The sequence below is a fragment of the Arachis ipaensis genome, chromosome B2 (genome assembly GCF_059453495.1).
Source record: "Arachis ipaensis isolate K30076 ecotype BB chromosome B2, ASM5945349v1, whole genome shotgun sequence".
Taxonomy (NCBI): Eukaryota; Viridiplantae; Streptophyta; class Magnoliopsida; order Fabales; family Fabaceae; genus Arachis; species Arachis ipaensis.
Genome location: NC_142437.1, coordinates 106079107 through 106101308, shown reverse-complemented (window position 1 = coordinate 106101308; position 22202 = coordinate 106079107). Strand labels below are relative to the sequence as shown.

Genomic DNA, 22202 nt, shown 5'->3' with positions numbered 1-22202 from the left:
TATATATATATATATATATATATATATATATATATGTACTTGTCTTTCTCTCTGTATAACTTGTTCTTTTGATCCTCTTAGAGGTTTATGGAGAGACATGATTGTGTATATGTACTTTTGAAAGTATGCACTGCTTTCGAAAGTATTTCATTATCAATATTGTTATATTTGTCTGATTAATAATTTTTTTATTTTCAGGACGCAATCCAAAAAAAGAAAGTAAATAATTGAGGATTCGTCTTCTAAAGAAGAAATTCATTCCTATGATGTGTAAGATACTTTCTGAAGTTATCTTACACTTTATCATCAAAACTATATTTTGTTAACATGTACTTTTGAATGTATTGTCAGAACTGAAATTGGAACTGAAATAATAGAAGAATTTTCAAGACAATCAAAAAATAAGAAAACAAATGAAGAGGCTGCTGCACAGGGGTATGTTGAATTTGGGTGTATATTATCATTTTTAAGGTATTTTGGTTGCTGATTATTATTCTTGCTTTATTTTATAGAATTTTGATATCCTGATTTAACTAAATAGTATTTTTACTGAATGATATTTATTCTATACTTAGAATGTCAGAGGTGAACTTAGCAAACAAGATTGATCCTTTGTTTCAAGGACAAACGGATCAAAACAGTGTAAACATACCTTCGGATAGCATGTAATTTCTTTTTCTTATACTATTTTCTAAATTCTTTTTTTACCATATTCTTCTAATTCTGTATATATATTTTTTAGAACAAAGAGTCCTTTAATGTTGTATTCAAGAAAAAAAAGGCAGGAAAAAAAACAAAAATCTGCAACTACGTAAGTTCTAAAAAAAAGAGCCTTTCCGGGTGTATTTGGTTATTATTTGTGTGTATTGTTTTCTTATTTGCGTGGATTTCAAGTTGAGTCAGGAAGAAGAATCGGTGAGTGACCCAGCTCAACAACAGATGATCGTTTTTCAACCGCCCTCTGAACCGGTTAATATGTAAGTTTTACAACTAAATTTCAACCTTCTAATCATCTATTTTAAAGGGATTTCTTAACGTTTTATTTTTGTCTTGTTTAGAGTTCCAATTCAATTATGCCTACCTTCATCCCAGACAAAATCAACAAGCCCTGTGCCACCAAACCATCCCCCCAATAGAGAGGTGAGGAATAATATTCGGGTGTATTTAGTTATTGTTTGGGTGTATTGTTATCTTATTTGGGTGTATATCTTGAAAATTGAGCTGTAATTAATTTTTTTATAATTTGATTCGTTTTCTCTAACTTTGCAGCACTCCACAACTCCAGAAAGTTGATGAAAACACACCAACGGTGCCACCAGCTCCATCTAAAATGTAAGTTTAGCACAATAAAACTTGGTTTTCGATATCATTCGTCTATTTTTTATTCTTATAGTATGATATATGTCAACACGCAGTGATCCAACTCCTGAAGCCATTGCTGCTGCACTATTGATGATGGCCCGGACAGCATCCTACATACCTAGAGAATTTTCATTGCCATCATTTAGCATTGGCTTCATTGATTCAAGCCAAGAAAAAATACAGACCCAAGAGGGGTAGGGGCAACTAGAACCTCAGGTGGGAAAAAGTCAGGAAACCAGAGTACTAATAGAAGAATTAGATGAGCTGGTGGAAAAATTGCAAATAGTAGAGTAAAGACAGCACTGGATTTTGCAGAGGGTAAAAGTCCCCCAATTGAAAAACAGACTGTGGGCCATATTTTTGATAATTTTAAAACTCCTGCAAGGAGCAATTTAATGTCAGCCGAAATGAAAGAAAAATGCTACCTCTGTGCCACACGTATAAGGACATACGGGGACGGAAGTACTGATGAGTATGATCCAGTTCGCACACTCAATACCCAACAACCATTGGTGTTGTCAAGAGTCCACTTTGCATCTCTAAAAGTTACTTCATATATCGAAGCTAACGTAATATTAGAATAAGATTAATGATTATATTATAACATGTGACTGCAATATTGATTGATGTAATTAATTTGGGTATTTTGTTTTTCTAGATTGTCACTACTATGTGCCTGATCCTGAACCAAGAAAATATTAAAAGATTTCAGGAAGAAATTTATGTCTCCCGCCTAATATTGTGGTAAGGTGTAATTGATGACAAGTCATCTTATGCTAGCTTTTCAAGCATTTTTCACTTGTTTCATTAGGCTTTATGCACTTTCTTGCATTGTAAGTAAGTACTTTGGAGTGGATTTGCATGGTTATGTTAAAACAATCAACCATCCTTTATTTGACATAAAATCATGAGGTTTAAGCTAGAATTAGTCGATTTTTGAATGATTTATAAACCTTGTGAATTTGGTGATGCTTTGATTGGTTGTTTTGATTACTTGTAGGTAAAGAAAAGAAAGAAACAAGGAAAGTGTGCTCAACAAAGCGTGGCCTATGAAAAGCGTGACATTCACCAAAGGAGCAAAGGCCAACCAAATCAATCAAGGCCATAGCGCTCAAAAAGTGAGCGTAGCGCTCAAAAAGTGAGCGTAGCGCTCAAAAAGTGAGCGCTAGAGAAAGAGGGGTACACCAAATCAAGAAGCCAAGGTACAAGGCCAAGGATGCTACGTTGTGTAATTTGACTGAGCGCCCAAGGGAACAAGGCAAAAGCATAGCGCTCAATTAAGTATTTTACCTTTATCGTGCCTCACTCAAAAGAAAATACAAGGCACATCACACTAAAGGGAGCCACCAAGAATCAAACCTTGCACATGGGAACCAAGAGAAGTGCTATACATTACAAAGGAAGCTCCCAAAATGAAGCCACTAGGATTCGAAATGGGGACCTTGTGCTAGCAAGGAAGGAGCGCTACAAGGCTTGGTAAGGAAAATGACCAAAGTGGCTTCACCAAGGCTCGAAGGGGGAGACATAAGGAAAACAAGTAGCGCTGCGTTTGAAGCAAGGTTGCGAGAACCAAACCGGTCAATGAACCGGTAGAGTGACTAGTTCACTGGTTCACTGGTTCGACCGGAATTCAACCGGGATTCAATCGGAGTTCAACCGGAGTTATTAAATATTAATAAAATTATTAAAAATTAAATATATAACTTCAAATATTTAAAAAACATCATCAATCATCAATAAAATTAATTCAAAAAATTTAACAAAACACCTAAACTATCATCCATCAAAATTTAACAAATCACGTTCTTGAAATAGAGTTGTCTTTTGTTGGATATGATCATCGATTTGAAGCACATGATTATTTTCGATGTTAATTTTGTTGAGAAACCATTTTGAGAGAGATCAATGATTCGAAGTTGGGGAAATGTGTATTTCAATGGACACATTATAGTTCCGTGAAATTGATTATCACGTAAAGAAAGAACCTTTAACTTAGGAAGAGATCCTAACCAGAAAGGAAATGAGTCATTAAAATGGCTATTTCTCACATCAAGAAACTCTAGCATTCTGCAATTGACAAGTGCTCTTGGTAATTGACCATACAACTTGTTAGAACTAAAATCAATCCAGTGAAGGGTATTTCCTTTCACATAAGTTTGAGGAATATTGCCAGTCAGATTGTTCCCTGCGAGCGACAAATATTGAAGAGATTGACTAAAGCTTCCCAATAATGATGGAATCATGCCAACTAAGTAGTTGAAAGATAAAAACAGCAACTCACCCCAACTCAGAACACAATAGAAAAAAATAGCGACTCAAGAATAAAATTTCAGAAAATTATGAACGAAATTAACTCAGCAAACTCCGCAGTAAAACTTAAATCAACAAACAATAACCTCAGAAAATCCATCTAATAAGCAAATCAATTTGAAACAAATAACAAGTATTATCAGAAATCATTGCTAAACCCTAAACCAGCAAGCAGACGCCGAGGAGATGGCTGTGAAGTGCGAAACTGCGAACAAAGTATTACTTATCGGCGGCGAGGTGGAAGGCGAGCAATGGCGACGACAGAGGACGCAACACCGGCGAACAGAGAGAAGGCGAGCTCGGCGATGACAACGACGCAGTGTCTGCGGGATGCTGTGACGGCGGGATGCGGTAGCTACTCGATTGGAGGTTGCAGTGGCTTCTATGGTTCTCAGAGAAGAGAGGAGAGGAGATGAGTTTGTGGCTCTGTGAAGAAGAAGAACAAATGGGGGCTACAACGGCGACAACAGAGGACGCAAAACTGGCGAACAGAGAGAAGGCGAGCTCGACAATGACAACGATGCGGTGGCTGCGGGATGCGGTGGCGGCGGGCTGCGGTGGCTTCTATGGTTCTCAGAGAAGAGAGGAGAGGAGATGAGTTTGTGGCTCTGGGAAGAAGAAGAACAAATGGGGGCTGTGTTTGATTTAGGGTTCACTACTTCAGTTTTGCCGTTTTTCCGTTTTGCGTTTTTCTTTTTCTTTTTTTTTTTAATTTAAGGGACAAAACGCCGCATTTAAGAGGGTTTATTTTCGAACCGGAAACCCTCCAAAAAACCGGACGATTCTGCTGTTTCACCGGTTAACCATCGGTTTGACCGGTTCTGTAACCGAATTTTCGCTATGCGGTTTTTAAGCCTAACCGGACTGGCTTGGTGACCGATTTCTGGTTAATTCGATTGAACCGGCCGGTCCGATTCAGTTTTCAGAACCATGGTTTGAAGTCTTCACTGAATGCTAGTAGGCTTCACAAGGGAATGGGCACAAAATGCAAATAGCAAGGCTCGAAGTGGGAGCCTCTCTCCAAAGCAAAGTAGCGCTACGTTTAATGAGTTCACTGAGCGCTATTAGTGTGCAAGAAAATTGGCCAAATTGGGAGAGCCAGGATTCGAAGTGGAGACCAAGGCTTACAAGCAAGGGCGCTACGTTAAAATGATTAACTGAGCGCTATGCCTTGAAGCTTGGCACGAGCCCAATGACAAAGCAAAGGGAGTGCTACGTTTAGTTAATTCACTGAGCGCTTCCCTAGGAGGTAGCCTTGGTTGAATTTCAATTAAAAACCAATTTGGATCCAATTCTTCACCAATTTAAAAAGCCCACTCCAAAGTCTGAAGATGAAAATTAGAAAGTGTATAAATAGGACTTAGTTTGATTTGTAGAGGGCTTCTTTTTATATTTTTGGAGTTTTATCTTTTGCTCACTTTTCAATTTTACTTTTAGCTCAATTTTAGTTTTTATTTTTGTATTTGGGAATTTGGATCTAATTTCTTCTTTTTACATTTTCATTCTGCAACTTCTGCTATCTGTTCTTGGAATTTAAATTGAGATTGAAGAGCTTCATTGATTCTAAGTTTGAGAATCATCTTTTACCTCTCTTCTCAATTATTCTAAGAATTGAATTTGAATTTAGTTTTCTGCTTTCATTTTCCTACTTCAACAATTTCTACTTTCTATTTTAAGTTTTGGATTGAGATTGAAGAAATTCTGTTTCAATTTTTGATCTGAAATTCGTCTTTGTTTTTCTTCTGCATAATTCTGAGAATTAAGGAATTGGATCTAAGTTTTATTTGTTGTTTCATTTACATTTCTTCTGCAATCTATTTTCTATTTGATCAAGGAAGGAATTGAGATCTAGATCTACCTGCTAGTCTCATTGATCTCTTGAGACCTTCAATTTCTCTTTTAGATTTCACAATTGAGATGAGTTTACTTTCTGTTTTGTTCTTTAAGCAATTTTACTTTTCTGTTTAGATTTTTTGCAACTTATTTCATCTTTTACTTCTCTGATTAATTTGTCTTTACATTCTCTTGTTGAATTCTGAATCCCAGCTCTCACATCCCTTTACTATTCAAGCAATTTACATTTCTTGCAATCTAAGTTTCAGTCATTTACATTACTTGCACTTTAAGTTTCAGCTCTTTTACTTTCTTGCACTTTAATTTTCATGCAATTTAATCTTCTGCACTTTACTTTTCTGTCAATTTTCCCTCTCCCTTTTATTTTCATGCAATTTAGCTTCTGTTGATTACAATTCACTCAAATCATCAACTATTTGCTTAACTAAATTCATCACCTAACTAAAATTGCTCAATCCATCAATCCCTGTGGGATCGACCTCACTCCTGTGAGTAATTACTACTTGATGCGACCCGGTACACTTGCCGGTGAGTTTTGTGTTGGAATCTGATTTCCAACTCATCAAGTTTTTGGCGCCGTTGCCGGAGATTGATCTAGATTGACATGATTAAGTAAGGTGGTGGTCTAGATTAAGCACTTTTTCTTTTTATTTTTTACTAAACACATTAACTGTTTGAATTTTTACTTAAGCTAACACTAACTTCACTCTATCAGTAGAGTGAATTGTTTTTATTTCTGGTTCTGTATTTGTTTTTCTTGCTGTTGTATGTCAGAGGCAAGGAGAGAGATCCCTACCTTTTGTGACCAAGACGAGAGAACTCTTAGAAGACTAAGAAGGGAAGCCAGAGGAAAGGGAGTCATTGGTGAAGAAATTTTTGAAGAAGAGTATCAAGAAATGGAGGAACATTCAACAAATCCAACAGTGGGAGTGGCCAACAACAATGGTCAGCCCCAGAGGAGAGTTTTGGCTTCATATACGTTTGCTAATCCAAGGCATTGTGGGAGTAGCATCCTTACCCTAAATGTCAATGCAAACAACTTTGAATTGAAGCCCCAACTCATCACTTTGGTATAGAACAATTGCTCATATGGAGGAAGCCCTCTGGAAGATCCAAATAAGCATTTATCTAGTTTCTTGAGGATCTGTGACATAGTAAAGTCCAATGGTGTGCATCCAGACACATACAAATTATTGCTGTTTCCATTTTCATTGAGGGACAAAGCTGCTCAATGGCTTGAAGCCTTCCCACAAGGAAGCATCACTAGCTGGGAGGATCTAGTGAATAAGTTCCTAGCCAAGTTTTACCCACCTCAAAGGATTATCAGATTGAAGACAGAGGTGCAAACCTTCACACAAATGGATGCAGAATCCCTCTATGAGGCTTGGGAGAGATACAAGGCCCTGATTAGAAAATGTCCCCCTGAAATGTTCAATAAATGGGACATCCTTCAAATTTTCTATGAAGGGTTGACTCTGAAAGCTCAGGAAGCATTAGATCATTCAGCATGAGGCTCATTGCAATTAATGAAGACAGTAGAGGAAGCCCAAAACGTCATTGATATGGTGGCAAACAATCAATACTTATTTGCTCATCAAAGGCAACGCCAACTAGCTCAAAGAAAGGGAGTACTAGAGTTGGAAGGAGTGGACACTATCCTAGCTCAACACAAGGTGATGCAGCAGCAAATCCAGCAACAATTTGAGCAGATGGCTAAGAGGATTGACAGCTTACAAGTTGCATCAATGAATGTCACCAATCAACTACCAATTGGGTGGGGACAAAATGAGGAAAATGGTGAAGATCAGTAGCAAGAACAAGTGAACTACATGCACAACCAAGGATCCAGCCAGAATAAATTTTATGGAGATACATACAACCCCTCTTGGAAGAACCATCCAAACTTAAGATGGGGAGATAACCACACTCAAAACCAACATCCCTGGCAGAAAAATTCAACCCAAAACAACTCAAGAAACACAACCTACACAAACCATAGTAATCAGCAAAATACTAATCCCAATCCATACAGAAAACCCCAAAACAACTATCCTAATTCTAGCTATTATCCACCCAATAACCCAACCACTAACCAAAATAACCATCATCCATCTTCAACACCCCACAACCAGCCACAAATACCACAAGATACTCAAAGGATCTCCAACTTGGAGATACTAATGGAAAAAATGATGAAACATCAGGAACTGACAAGAAAGAATCATGAAGCTTCAATGAGAAATTTAGAAAGGCAAATTGGACAACTGTCTAAGCAAGCAGTGATTGAAAGGCCAACAAGCTTACTCCCAAGTGATACCATTCCAAATCCTAAAGAAGAATGCAAAGCTATTCAATTAAGGAGTGGAAGAATCTTGGTGAATAACAACAAAGCCAGCAAGAAGCCTATGGAGAATGACCATAAGCCATCTGAGAAAAATGTGGCTAACAACAAGGAAGAGATGACAGCAAGCAAGCAAGATCAAGAGAAGCTTAAAGAGAAAGATGACTAGCCACAGAATTCAAGGAAAGGGAAGCAAGTAATGGATGAACCATCTCAAGGAAAGAAGTAGGTGGAGAAGACTTTCACACCTCCTCTGCCATATCCTCAAAGATTCAACAAGGAAACCAAGGAACAACATTTTCCCAAATTTCTTGAAGTCTTCAAGAAGTTGGAAATTAACATTCCCCTAGCTGAAGCATTAGAGCAGATGCCTCTATATGCAAAGTTCTTGAAAGAGCTTATCAACAAAAAGAGAAGCTGGCATGAGAAGGAAACCATCATGCTCACTGAAGAATGTAGTGCTGTGATCCGAAAAGGGCTCCCTCCAAAACTCCAAGACCCTGGGAGCTTCTTCTTACCTTGCACCACTGGTAGTATGACCATAAAAAAGGCACTATGTGACTTAGGAGCAAGCATCAATCTAATTCCCTATTCTATGATGAGGAGGCTATGCATAGAAGAAGTAAAACCCACACAAATGTCACTAGAACTCGTGGACAAATCAGTGGTATTTCCCAGAGGAGTGATTGAAAATCTCCTGGTCCAAGTAGGGACATTCATATTCCCAGCAGACTTTGTGATCCTGGATCTAGGAGAAGAAGGGAGTGACTCTATTATCTTAGAAAGACCCTTCTTGGCCATAGCAAGAGCCATCATAGATGTTGAACAAGGAGAGCTGACCCTAAGGGTACATGATGAAAACATTACTATGAATGTCTTTCCAGAAGTACAGCATAATGATGAAAAGGAAAAATGTATGGAGGTTGGCAAAGAAGACTTGCAGTGGAAGGAAGAAACCAACAAGACACTCATTAATTCTCTTCCAGAGCAAGAGACAAGCAGCAAAGCAGGACAAAAAAAGAATGAGACTCTAAAGAATGATGAGAGAAAGCAAAAAGGAAGTGAGGTGTTAGCCACTAAGAAGACAGATTCCAAAACACAGCCCACTGTCAAAGGAGAAGAATCACCAAAAAAGGGGAAGAAAAGCAAGAAAAAGGGTGGAAAAATAAAAAGATCCCAACTGAACGATTTTCAAAGGGAGATAAAGTGCAGCTAATTTACCAACAGTTGGGGACAAATCAACAATCTGATGATTACTACACTATCAACAGGATACTCTCACTAGAGCATGCAGAGATTGAACATCAAGGCACTGGAAGGAAGCTTACTATGAGGGGAGACAAACTGAGGCATCACAATCATCAACCACCCTAATGAGGGTCCAATGACAAGCTAGTGACAATAAAATAGCGCTTGTTGGGAGGCAACCCAACCTGAGGTAGTTCTCTTTCCCTAACTATTTCAATAAAAAGGTTAAGTAGGCTTATCTACATTGTAAGGAGCTAAGTTTGGTGTTGCACACTAAAATAATTTAAGGAAAAATGAAGAATGCTAAGTTTGTTGTTCCACCAAAATCTCATTTAAAAACACATTTTCACCTTCTGCATAAAGAGTTGCTAGCTCTAAGCGATCAGAGGAACTACTTAGCCATTGTTTGTTTTCTAGTTTTAGTTTTGTGACCTTCAGCAAAGGCACAAGGTTTCATATATGGTTGACTGGTTGTATAAGAAACATTGGCAAGGAACTAAGTTTAGTGTTCACACACCAAAGTAAGTTCAAAAGCCTACAAGTAAATCTTACATACTAACCAGTTGCCTAAGGGCTTGAGAAACAAGCAACTTCTAAAGATTATGCAGGAAAATATTCAATCTGTGAAAGGATTCTACATCATCATCCAAAGGAGAAACAACAGAGAGAAATAACGATGACAGAAGGAAAAGCTGAGAGACATTGCCAACAGGTTGTATTGACACTTAATCCTTGTTGCTTTGAAGAATTTTAACTTGGGGGTTCCTTTATGTCTTGCTGAAGTGTTTAATTAGGTGTAAGTGGAGATGTTTGCTAAGAATGCTAGCCTGCACTATGCTTGTCATAACTCATTAGCTTAAATTCTGTTTTGTTCTCTTATGCATAAATAAAAGAAAAATATTTGAAAAAAGAAAGTGATTGTCCAATGTTGAAGAAATTAGAATGAAATTCAGTGGTGGTATTTGTTTGATTTAAAGATTAGCTCAATAATAAATCCTGCATAATAAGATGTTCTTTGTAGCGTGAACTAAGTTACTGCTATAAAGCCTTTTATTAATGAATATCCTTTGAGAATGAAGCCAAATAAGAAAGAAAAAGAAAAAGAAAAGCCAAGAATGGGCAAAGAAACAAACAATAAGGCTAGACACCAATAGCTTGAACCCTAGGACATATGCCTGTGGTATTTTTGTACTAGGATATGCTTGGACAAGTAGGTTCTGAGGAGTATTTTGAAACTTGGCCACTTGGATCAACTGATCTGGGATTGCCAACCAAAAATCCACTATCAAGAGCAACCTAGCTACAAAGAATTTAGTAATCCAAAGAGATGCTGGGGTTTAATGTTCCATCCTCAAACCATCCATTTACGACAATCATGGCCTGAGCTATGGAGAGAGGTAGTGTGGGTGGAGGACTGTTTCTCTTAGCACCTCTAGAATAGGGACTCCTTCTGCCCTTGCCATCAGCGGCACACACTTCCAGAGGAGAAACTTCTTTATATCTCCTTCCATTACACTTCATTGCCTCGGTTATGTCAGATGCTCTCTTTAAGAGCTTAGAGAAAGTATTTATGTTGCTCATAGAAAGATAAATTTGGGATCCATCTTCCACATTTCTAATACACCCATACACCAATTGTGGCTCTGGGAGAGTGTCTATACAAAGTAGAGCTTGATCTCTTTACCTCTTGACGAACGCTACCAATCATTCTCCTTGTCTCTGTTTCACTCTCCCCAGGTCCATGATGTGCATGGAGGGTTCCTCTTCTAGGAACTTGTTGCAGAACTCCATCACTAATTGCTCCCAGGTGTTGATGCTATTGGCTTTCAATTTGCAATACCACGTGAACGCCCTTCCTGTCAGTGATTTTGAGAACTCCTTAATCTTAAGCTCCTAGTGGTTCCTGAACACCCCGAGATCGTCCAAGAATGACAGGATGTGTTCTTTGACACTTCCGGTACCATCAAATTTGCGAAAGGTAGGTGGTTGGTACCTCTTAGGATATGGTTTTGCCAAAATATGATGCCCGAATGGTGGACTTATCTCCCAAGTGGGTTCACTTGCTTCTCCCTTGCCTTTTAGAATACGCGCCAACTCCCTACGAGTGACCGGGGTGTTCTCGTCTTCCTCCGTATTCTCCAGATTCACGACTGGAGGTGGTGAAGGGGTTCCATACCTTGTCTGATCTCTAGCCATCATTTCTGTGATCAAAGCTTGCATCTTTGTTTGGTTGTCTATCATATAGTTGTACACATGAGCAGGAATGGTTACATGAGTGTGCATGCCAGTGGTACCTCCAGCATGGGGTGTGAACAAATTCGCGAAGGCATGAGCTCCTTCTCCTCTCGCACCCAGATTCTGCTGCTCCATGTGTTCTTCTTCTTGGTTGTGCCCGTCCTCATCTTGAGGTGATCCCAAGCTGAGGTTGAGGTCCCGAGGGGTTATTGAGCGTCACTTAGGTGGTCGATTCTGCCCAGGATGAGTATTGCTAGATTCAGCCATCACGTCGAAGTGTTCCTCCCCAGTGGAGTCGCCAAGTGATTCGGGTGAGTTTTGTGAAAAGTAGATTAAGTGAAAAATAATGGTTAAGATGAGAGATTCAGGGTAAGTATACTTGTGAGGAAAACACTTTTATTAATGACGAATAAGCAATACAAGAACTAATGATGAGAAATAGAGGTGGAGAACAAGTGTTGAGACCTCCACTAATGTCACAAGAGGATGAATGAGCTTTGTTTAAAGTGGACAGGGGCTGGTTAATGGTTGTCGAGTGTTCTGGTGGAACACCCGAATGCCAGTTTTCACTCGTGAAGGGGATGAAAGAAATGAAGAATGATGAGAGAAATTTTGGAGAGAGAAAAAGATGGGTTTTCTAACTTCTCAGCTTCAGGAATAAGAAAGGTCTAGAAAAAGGTGAAGGTGAAGGTTCTCAGAAAAGAAGCTCTGCCTTAAAGAGGTGGCTTGAGGTCCTTTTTATAGTGTAAAATCATGATGAAGAGAAAATCTATTGTCCAATGTTTATAGTCTGACATTTGATTTACTCCTTTTGCCCAAAATATTTTTAGGTATTCCCGTCACTTTAAGTCTTGTCAACTGAAAAGGTAGGAAGTTGATTTCCACAAGTTAAACTAAAGCTCATGACATGTGACATTAGTGAAGGGACATCTAGTTTGGTTTTCTTTCAACTAGATGACACTCTTTACACTCCAAATCCAACCAATCCACTTCCACCAATTTAGTTCCTACTGAAGAGAAATTCAACTCCTCAAGGTGTTCTTTTGGGTTCCATCCTTTTACCCAATACCTTTAAGAGGAACTTCACTCTTGTTTGACCATGTTTATAGGTCATTTTTAAAATTATTTATATACAAAAAAGGTTTATATTTTTAGTACAGAATTAGCAGCAGATTCATAAAACAACATTAATTCAACATCATAAACCAGAACAGCATATTACCTGTTTGTATTGTAGGTAGTGTCAAATGAAATAACATCTCCGAAATACTCACAGGCAGCTCTGCTCCTTGCATCCGCCTAAAAAGCAAGCTAAATGGACTAATCGTCCTCGAGTTCGAACTCGAAAAAGAAATTCTGATTCTTCTCTTTCATTCTTAATAAGTATTTCCCGAATTCTTTTGCATCCTCTTGTTCCGAAACATTCCGCACTTCTCTAATGATGTAATTTCTCACGTCTTTTTCGATAAAATTTAACTCGCGGTGACCCGACTGCTTCAACAAATGATTGAAAAGTTTTGCTAGGTCTGATACCGGCTTCCTCATTATTCTCTATTATATGATGCACAGACATGTTTAGTTCCCTATGCTGTTTAAGCATCTGTGCTTGATCTGGACAAAAAGAATGTGAATTATGCAACACGACCTTTGAAATGATCCAAACACCAACATCCTTCAATACGTGTATATAAATTATTGCAAGATAATTTAAACCAGTTGAGGGATTTGTCTTCTCGGTCGGAGATATTTTCGATTTCCATTTTCCCTCTCTGCTACATGTAATCGATTGATTCTTAATTTCGTTTTCTTTCTTATTTGTGCTCCGAACTCTTGTAGAAAAACCTGCAACCTTTGAATAATTCTTGGAGAATTTTGCAGCATCTTCAAGGGTGTTAAAAGTCATCCTAACCTTGGGGACAAACTAGTCATCAACACCACAGAAGGTCTACAAAATACACTTAAAATACACCATATTAAAACAAGCATAAATTATAGAATGCAAATACAACTATAAAACCATCATCAAAAATAAGAAAAACCAGATTCATGAATCATAACTAAACAGAAACTAAAATAATTCAACTAAAATAATAAGACAATTCATCTTCCGTCAGATGAAAAGTCATAAACTGTAAATACACCCAAACTTTCCTGAAATACACCCAAATATTTCTGATCTACACCCGAATGTCTGATATAAAATGGAAAAAAATTATTTTAATTCTAATGAGAACTAGTACATTAGATTCAATTCAAACAAGGAAGAATAAACAGCAAATATCACAGGCAAGGTTTACGCATTATTCAACTACACAATAAAAAACTACTAACTGGATTTAAATTCATATTCAATTACTAACTAAAACTAAATTACACCTCAGGAACTTCATTGGATGCAGTTTCAAAATCCACTTCGCTCTGGTTCAGCTGACAATCTGAAGTTGAATCATCCATTATCTTCAAAAACGATTTCACAACTTAATATAAAAAAACAATGGATAAACGCAAAATGAAAAATCTGAAGCACGTAAATGAAGAAGAAAAAAGCAGAGAGAAACACACGTAAAAGACGAAGAAAAAGGTAGAAAGAAACGTACGAAAGAGATCGAAGAGAGAAGACAAGAAATTCGAAAAAAGGAAACGAAATTTTTTTAAAAAAGGAAGTTATATATTCGCGCGTTAATTGAGTTAAAAATCTGTTAGAGGCACGTGAAACACGTATGTTTGAGCATAAATCAATTAAAGGACTTGTAAAATTTGTAGAGAAAAATCACTTGTATGTAGAGATTAATTGTAACTTGAATTACTAATTGATCCCTTTTAAATTCTTAAAAAAAAAAAAGAAATTACTTTTTATCCTGTGTGTTATTTCTTTTTTTTTTCTTTATTTAGAAATTGTGAAGGTGAAGATTGAAGAACTCGTTGTACGATGCAGGAGGCAGCTGCGTCTACTCCACTCTTCTTCTTCTTCTTCAATCACAAGAAGTTGCAGCAATAAACATTTCACAATCAAATTACACACGTTCCCAAAGGTCAGCGTCAGCAACGTTACTTTCCCAGTTTCCCAAACATTTCACAACGCATTCTGCTATCATCACTCCCTTTTTCACTGTTTTCACTCTTCCAATTCTATTCAGATCTGTGCGAATTGGACTGCAAACAGTGAAATCCCTGTTATGCCCTCACCCTAATATCAGACACTTCATCAACTGCACCACCGACACTGCAGCCAACACCCACGCCGCCGTCCGCTGTCGTCCTCCCCCGCTGGCACCATTAGTCCCCTTGTGTCCCTCGACGGCAGCCTTCTCCGTCCAACGCCTTCGACCAGGTCAGTTCTTTTTCCCAATTCTTTTGGGGTTTAAATTTATATTTTCTTCGTTTTTTTATTCATTTTTAGAGATTTTGTTGCTGGAATTTAATTTTACTCCATTTTTGTTAATTTAAATTTACACCGTTATTCGGATTTTAGTATAAAATAACAGTCCAACGGTGTAGTTGTAGTGCAAAATTATGTGTTGCTATAGTCTGAAATGTTGTTATTTCTTTTGTTCGGTTGTGTATAGATGTCTAAAGACAATGACGTGGAAAACCCAACTACTAACCCAAGCATCAAAGTTGAAAAGGATGCCAATCTGAGTGCTACTGCTACTGCGACTGTTCCTGATGTTGATAACAAGGGAAATTGGTACAATGCTTTGTTGCAACAAATCTCAGTGTATGGTGTTGCTGCTGGTTATTGTTTATCTGCATCACTGCTCTCAATTATCAACAAATGGGCTGTAATGAAGTTCCCTTACCCAGGTGCATTGACAGCCCTGCAATACTTCACTAGCGCGGCTGGAGTCTTTATTGTTGGCCGGCTCAAGCTCGTTGAGCATGATCCTCTTGATTTATTGACAATGTGGAGGTTTTTACCTGCTGCTATCATTTTTTATCTCTCGCTCTTCACCAACAGTGAGCTGCTCTTGCATGCCAATGTGGATACATTTATTGTATTCCGGTCGGTTGTACCGATCTTTGTCGCAGTAGGGGAGACTCTGTTCCTTCACCAGCCATGGCCCACGCTGAAGACATGGGCATCCCTGGCCACAATCTTTGCGGGGAGTGTGCTTTATGTTGCAACGGATTATCAGTTTACTTTCATGGCCTATAGCTGGGCGCTTGCGTATTTAATCAGTATGACCATAGATTTTGTTTACATAAAGCATGTTGTGATGACAATCGGATTGAACACCTGGGGTCTTGTGTTGTACAACAATCTTGAGGCTCTACTGCTTTTTCCGTTGGAGCTGATGATTATGGGTGAGCTGAAGAAGATTAAGCATGAGATTTCTGATGAATCAGATTGGTACTCTTTCGAAGTGGTTTTGCCAGTGGGATTATCATGTTTGTTTGGTCTATCTATTTCTTTCTTCGGGTTTTCTTGCCGCAGGGCGATTTCTGCAACAGGGTTTACAGTTCTTGGTATAGTGAACAAGTTGTTGACGGTGGTGATTAATCTGGTAGTTTGGGACAAGCATTCAACATGGGTGGGAACTGTGGGACTTTTGATTTGCATGCTGGGTGGGATTATGTATCAACAATCAACAAGTAAGCCAAAGGCTGCAAAAGAAGCAACTGCACAGGAAGGTGAGGAGGAAGAACAGAAATTACTTGAATTGCAAGACAATTCAGTGACCGACAATAATGATAATGAAGTCCTTAGTAAATCAAGGGAAGAAAAATGATTATTTTCATGTAGGAAAAATTTCTACGTTTCTTTTCAAGTGTATGTTTATTTTCATAGGTATCTAATGTGAATTATAATCTCAATTTTCACAACTATTAATATACAATTCTTTACCAATTCTGTTTCTTTGAATAGCACGCTCATTGTTGTTCTAGTATGTAGGGCTTTTTGATATGTCTGTTTACTCTCTGATAGATAAGATGCATCTCAATGTAGTACTTTTTTACTTTTTTGTTTGTTAGCTGAGGAGTTGTAAAATTTAATTCTCAATTTGTTCCGTTCTTGTTTTGGAGGTGTCAAATTGAGATTATCTGCTTCTCTTACTCTAAATTGGTTACTCACATGACTATTTATGAATTATGACAAGGTGTGTTAATGACATAAGGATCTGATGATTATTATTTTACTTAAAAATAAAATTTGTTGTTCTTTATAATTTATTATTGGCAACTTTGCCTGGTTGGTTTGATCATTTTTCTGTTGGATGAATCTGGATACAGGATTTAATGTTAAATCTTTTTTTCCCCCTATTCATCAGGAGTATCACTAATTGGGGTTTTGATATTGATGTCCAGAATATCATCCTCTTATTGCTAATTAAAAGCAATCCAAGATTTTCTTTTAGAACTAATGATGTATCCCGAGAATCAGATGCCTGGCTAGTGGCCTTCCAGTACTTAGATATTGTTGCTCTGTAATGGCAATTAATATTTTATGAGCATCACCATTTTTGGGTTGTCTCCTCTCGTAATCTTTACTGCATGTGCATGTTTCAGCCTATTTTATTCTTCAGGATCAAGTATTGTAAAGTAAACTAAGTGATTATGATTGATCTGTTCATGATAGATACACTAGCATGTCCGCAATCAGTATTAGATCAGTTCATAGTGGTAGTTGTCTCAGTGCATCTAACATTTTATTACAACCAAAATACTAGATTATTTTCGCAGGTGTGAGAGCAACAGGGGGAACTGAGAAGAGTAGAAGACTGATAAAAGCTATCTCTCCACTTTCTCTTGCTCCCACAAAGTTCACAACTGTCTTGTCATTTAAATGTTTCATCTCTGGTGCAGTGGTAATATATTTTCTCTCGATGGGTTTAAGTTGTATTCGTCTTCTTGTTTCCTTTTTGCAGTATGTCTTTTACTCTGTGATATCATTTCAATTGTTGCTAAGTGTGATTTTTGGAAATTGATGCATTGTGGTCTGTTACGTATCTAAGGAAAATGGGAGACTGCATCTTAAAAGCTAGCTGTTAAGGGAAAAGAACTACTTTTCTTAAATCAATCTATTTTTTCATGGAATGCTTCAAGAATTTGTTTCTAAGCTTTTGTGAATTAGATTTGATTTAGATTTGTAGTTTGAAGTAGCCTATGCAGTGTATAGTCAGAAGCAACATAGCTCCTACATTTTGACATTGAATTTTGGATTGTCTTTAATCTTAGAACTATGATTGCTGTTACTAATGTAATTATTGTGTACATAATAAAGCAAACAGATACAGATTAAAATGCTGTTGTAGTTGATTGACAGGTTTATCTGCAATTTCACATTCGAAAATTATTTCCTCTCCAGTTAATGAAGTTATTGTATCCAATAACAATTAGGTCTTTATCTGGTTGCTGATGGTCCAGGATGTGGACTAAACAACCCTTGATTGGTTGATCATAATGTTGGACTTAATAGACTTTCACAGTAACATTCGGACAAGGCAGCATAGGCATACAACTTTATTCTTGTAAGTGCTTAATTCTTGCAGATCTATGATCGTTGTTTGCATGTACTGGCTTTGAGCTTGCCACATGTGCAATGCTCCTTTTGATCCCCATACTGGTGACAACTATTGTAAGAGGACAAAAGTGCGGCTCAGTTTGAACTTAAAAAGTAGGCTAGCTTCAATTTTTTGTCACTATTTAATGCATACAATTAAATTGCTTCTTTTTGCTTCTAGGGTTGGTTTGTGAAGTGTGTTTTCCATAAAATAAAAGGGTAGAATTCAATATCAATATTCACCAATTCCAATGTGTTAGCTACACCAACTATCCAGAAAATGATTAAAGTAATATGTAAACTACCCAAATGTTTTAACTTGGTGCATTGAAAGTTTCTCTGGGACAAACAGATTGAAATAATGACAAAGTGTGTTGTTTCCTCTCCTTTCTCTAAGCCAATAGAACCTATTAGTTTAAGACAAAATATGTATCAAAATATTTTCGTACAAACGTTTCTTCACGGTGTATCAAAATAGTTTTTTCGGCAGTATAATAAGCTTAACAGTTTTCAATTAAATATTTAAATATGAATACTGCATACGCAACGGAAAATGTAAAAGTAATAGAAAATTAACTAATATGTACTTGTTAATATTTAATGCCAATTTATCCTTTGTACGTATTTTATAAGATCTTGACCAATGCAATCCCTTTCGCTCTAGTCACTTTCATGTTTCATGTCGTAGCACATATAAGATAGGAGATGGGAAAGTAATATACACCTCACTGTTTCATAACCATGGTATTTTTTCTTGCACAATACATACAAAAAGCACTGGAATGTGTCCCAATAATAATGCTATAGCCAACAAAGGAAATTTCTTCTTAGTTTCCTTCTTCACTTCACTTTCATATTTCTTCTATTCCAGCTACAACACACAACCCCATTAATAACAAATACACTGGGAATCAAGATAAATAAAGCATAAGAAATACCCAAACCTTGCACTAAAATTAGTGTCTGTGAGTTTTGTAATGGCTTCCAATATGGCTCCCATGCAAGAACAAACATTCACCTTGAGGCTTTTGGTGGACAGAGAAAAAAATCGTGTAGTTGTGGCTGAAGCAAGTGGAGACTTCATAGACACTCTCTTTAGCTTCCTCACTCTTCCGTTGGGAACTATCATCCGGTTACTGTTGAATAACCAACAGCATGATCACCCGGCCGAGTTTGGCTGCATTAGCAATCTGTACCGAAGTGTGGAGAATTCAAGTGTTGAGGTTTTTTGGAACCATATATGCAAGCAAATGCTGCTTCGTCCGCAGAACAATTGCGAATCCCTTTGCCGAAAACTGAAGTTGAATGTGGATGACACAGAGTCCTTAAGGTATTTCATGTGTAGCAACTGTAAGAGGGGGAGTAATTGGTTGTTGAGTACGTTTACTGGTGCTAGTTGTTGCTCTTGTGGGAAATCGATGGACAAAGAAATGAAACTCTTCGGAGATTCCGAGGATGAGACGCATACCGATGGTGTCTTTGTTAAAGGGGAAGCCATGTATTTCATATTTGATGATCTGAGAGTTCTTCAAAGCTCTCCTAACAACTTTGTTAAGGAACTTACCCAACTTGGCTACAGAAACTTCCATAAGTTTATAGACATATCCCCATGTGTTGGACTGAAGGAGGTAACATTTTAGTTTTGTTTTTTTAAGATTTGCAAGTACAGTTCTGTTTATGAATAAGTTCATATTGAACTCAGAATTTTTAGGCTTATTATTTGTGAGATGATTGGTGTCGCTGATTATAATACTATTGATTAAGTTCCTTAATTAGCTTCTAAACTTTTGTGTGGACTGTATCTTAATTTGATAAGAAAAATTTGATAAGAAAAAATGTATGAGTCACTTATTATGCATAGTACACTAGGGTAACTCGCATTTCTATTATCAAGTGGGGTCACACTTCATCCACTGATAATAAAGATGTGAGTTAACTTGGTACAAGATACAAAGTGAGCACATATATCAATATTCGATAACAGAAAATTGTATGGAGAAATTATTAGGTGTTCATGGAGTATTTAAGTAGATTATGCTCATATTATTAACAAATTGACATTTTAGCTAAGCATACAAGATAATGGTGATTGGTGAGTCTTAGATAAAAATGTCTCTTTATTAATAATATGAACAAAATCCACCTAAGTACTCTCTGTGCACCTAATAATATATTTTTTAATGATGCTTGATAATGAGAAACATTCTAATAACTTTTTTTTTTTAATCTATAAAAAACAAAGATTCTGGACTTACTAAAGCAGGCATTGACCTCCAAGTCTGCTCTCAGTGATGTATTCTTTGCATATGGAGATTCTTTGGGGATGTGCACTTTCTCACCAAAAATTGGGCCAAAACACGAAGAACCTGGTTTTGATTTTGGTGTTTCTATAAACCTTAAGGTAATATTGAGAAAATCAAAGAAGAAGATAGTGTATGCTGAAGCAGAGGGTGATTTTGTTGATTTTCTATTCAGTTTCCTCACAGCACCCATTGGATCCATTCTAAATCTTTTGGATGGATATTCTTCTCTTGGATGCATTGACAACTTGTACAAAAGTGTGAAAGAACTCAATTCATCACGGCTCACAATCACAAGGCCTTCTGGAACTCCATTGCTCGATACGCGAGTCGCGCCCCAATTTGGTTACAGGAGGCAGCCATTGAAGCTTCCTGAAGAAGATACTCCAAGTTATTGGTATGGCAGAGGTTTAATAAAGAATAGCATATGCTATGTTAATCCAAATGGTGTGGTTTCTAAGAAGAGGAGTTTGGTGGAGAATCCTGATGCAATGAAACTTTTTGATCCAAGATCACCTAATGGAACAAGAGAACTTGCTGTGGGATTTGTGAAGAGGCCATCACTGTTTGTTGTATGGGATGATTTGAAAGTGATGCCACTGGCAAATGCTTCTAGCATTTGTTTTATACAAAAGATGAATCTGCCATTGGATGATTTGGAGGAGCATGTCTTGTGCATTAGGGAGGTAGAGGTAACAATCCACTTCTCACTTTTATCTTAAAGATATCATGGAGAATTGATTTTCTTATTAGAATACTATGATAACTATGTTCAAGAAATATTTCTCTTTAAACCATATCTAATTTAGTGTCCATTTTTCTATTCAATAAGAAAAATCTATACCAAATCAAGTTATGTGAAAATTAAAATTTTCACTGAAACTTTCACCTAAGAGGATCATTATCATTTATAGGTAATTTTCACTAAAAATCAATTTATTGAAAACTCTGCTTATATCACAAATACGTTCATAACTATTTCATTTCCTGGGCAACCAAGATAAGTAATAAAGGAAAAAATGTAATTTTCTGTGAGCGTGTCTATATCCATAAATATTATATATTTTATTTATTTAAATAAAAAAAACCCATATTTCTCCTATTTTTACCCTCTAGGTTCTGAGGTGGAAGTAATAACCTTCATAATCATAAATTTTCATTCAGGCACTAAACTTATTGAGGGCTTCTTTGACATCCAAAGCTGCATTGACAGAAGGTCTATCCTACCTCTTGGAGAATCCAAACCAAGATGCTAAAGCTTGATCTTTTTCTAGTTGGTGACAAGATGCTGAATAATAGAATAACCCCAATAATTTGTTTTGTATATTAGAACTAGCTATCATATATGTTACCATTGAGTGAGATTCTTCTGGCATTTTGATTTTGATGCTTCCTTGTTCTATTTTGGAAGTGATGATAAGTTTGGTAACTGCAAGCGCTTTGTTAGCTCTAGCACAACATAACACAGTCTTGACTCTTGATGCTGAATATTACTCATCTTTTTGTATATTCATCATTTCATCTCTTTGAGATTCATATTGTATTATGTAATAGTGATGAAATAAAGAGTTATAGGGGGTGATATTACTGTGAAACATGAGGAATTGATAATAATGGCCAATGTGGTAGTGCATTATAGAATGGTTTTGAAAACTTTTATCAACTTCATGTTATAGAAAAATTGCAAAAATATGGTGTTTTATTTAGGTGACACCAATGCTTTCCAAGTGTTCATGTTCATGTTCATGTTCATGGATAGAAAACTATGATCTCATGATTATTCAACTTCGCAAGGAAATAGCGAATACATTTACACCTGTCACAGCATATTGTTTTATATATAAGGGGATATTATATGAAAGAGCAACAAAGTGTATAGTATAACAATAACATTTACAGGATTATTTTACCCCTTAAACTTGTTCCAGGTTAGGAAAAATGCTCTGGAGAGGGACAAATAATAGTTGAAGATTATGGCCAGAATTCAGCAGTTTGTCCCCTGTTTGCTAAGAATAAACAAAATTGAACACAGTAATTAATGATTAATAAG

General features: G+C 37.0%; 2 protein-coding genes across 3 annotated transcripts; both read left to right on the top strand.

The window, feature by feature from the left end:
- Positions 1-14198: 14198 nt before the first annotated feature.
- GONST3 (golgi nucleotide sugar transporter 3) lies at positions 14199-16199 on the top strand. 2 transcript variants are annotated; one of them, XM_016328368.3, is made up of 3 exons: positions 14237-14382; positions 14488-14681; positions 14917-16199. In XM_016328368.3, exon 3 carries the CDS (start codon positions 14917-14919, stop codon positions 16078-16080), a length of 1164 nt encoding a protein of 387 aa, XP_016183854.1. In that variant the 5' UTR covers positions 14237-14382; positions 14488-14681; the 3' UTR covers positions 16081-16199. The 2 variants fall into 2 exon arrangements, with proteins under 2 accessions (XP_016183853.1, XP_016183854.1); XM_016328367.3 differs by having other exon boundaries at positions 14199-14681.
- Positions 16200-18419: 2220 nt separating this feature from the next.
- LOC107625675 (uncharacterized) lies at positions 18420-21747 on the top strand. The gene is made up of 3 exons (XM_021116135.2): positions 18420-19480; positions 20095-20844; positions 21317-21747. The coding sequence occupies exons 1-3, from the start codon at positions 18830-18832 to the stop codon at positions 21413-21415; spliced, it is 1500 nt and encodes a 499-aa protein (XP_020971794.2). The 5' UTR covers positions 18420-18829; the 3' UTR covers positions 21416-21747.
- The last annotated feature ends 455 nt before the right edge of the window (positions 21748-22202 follow it).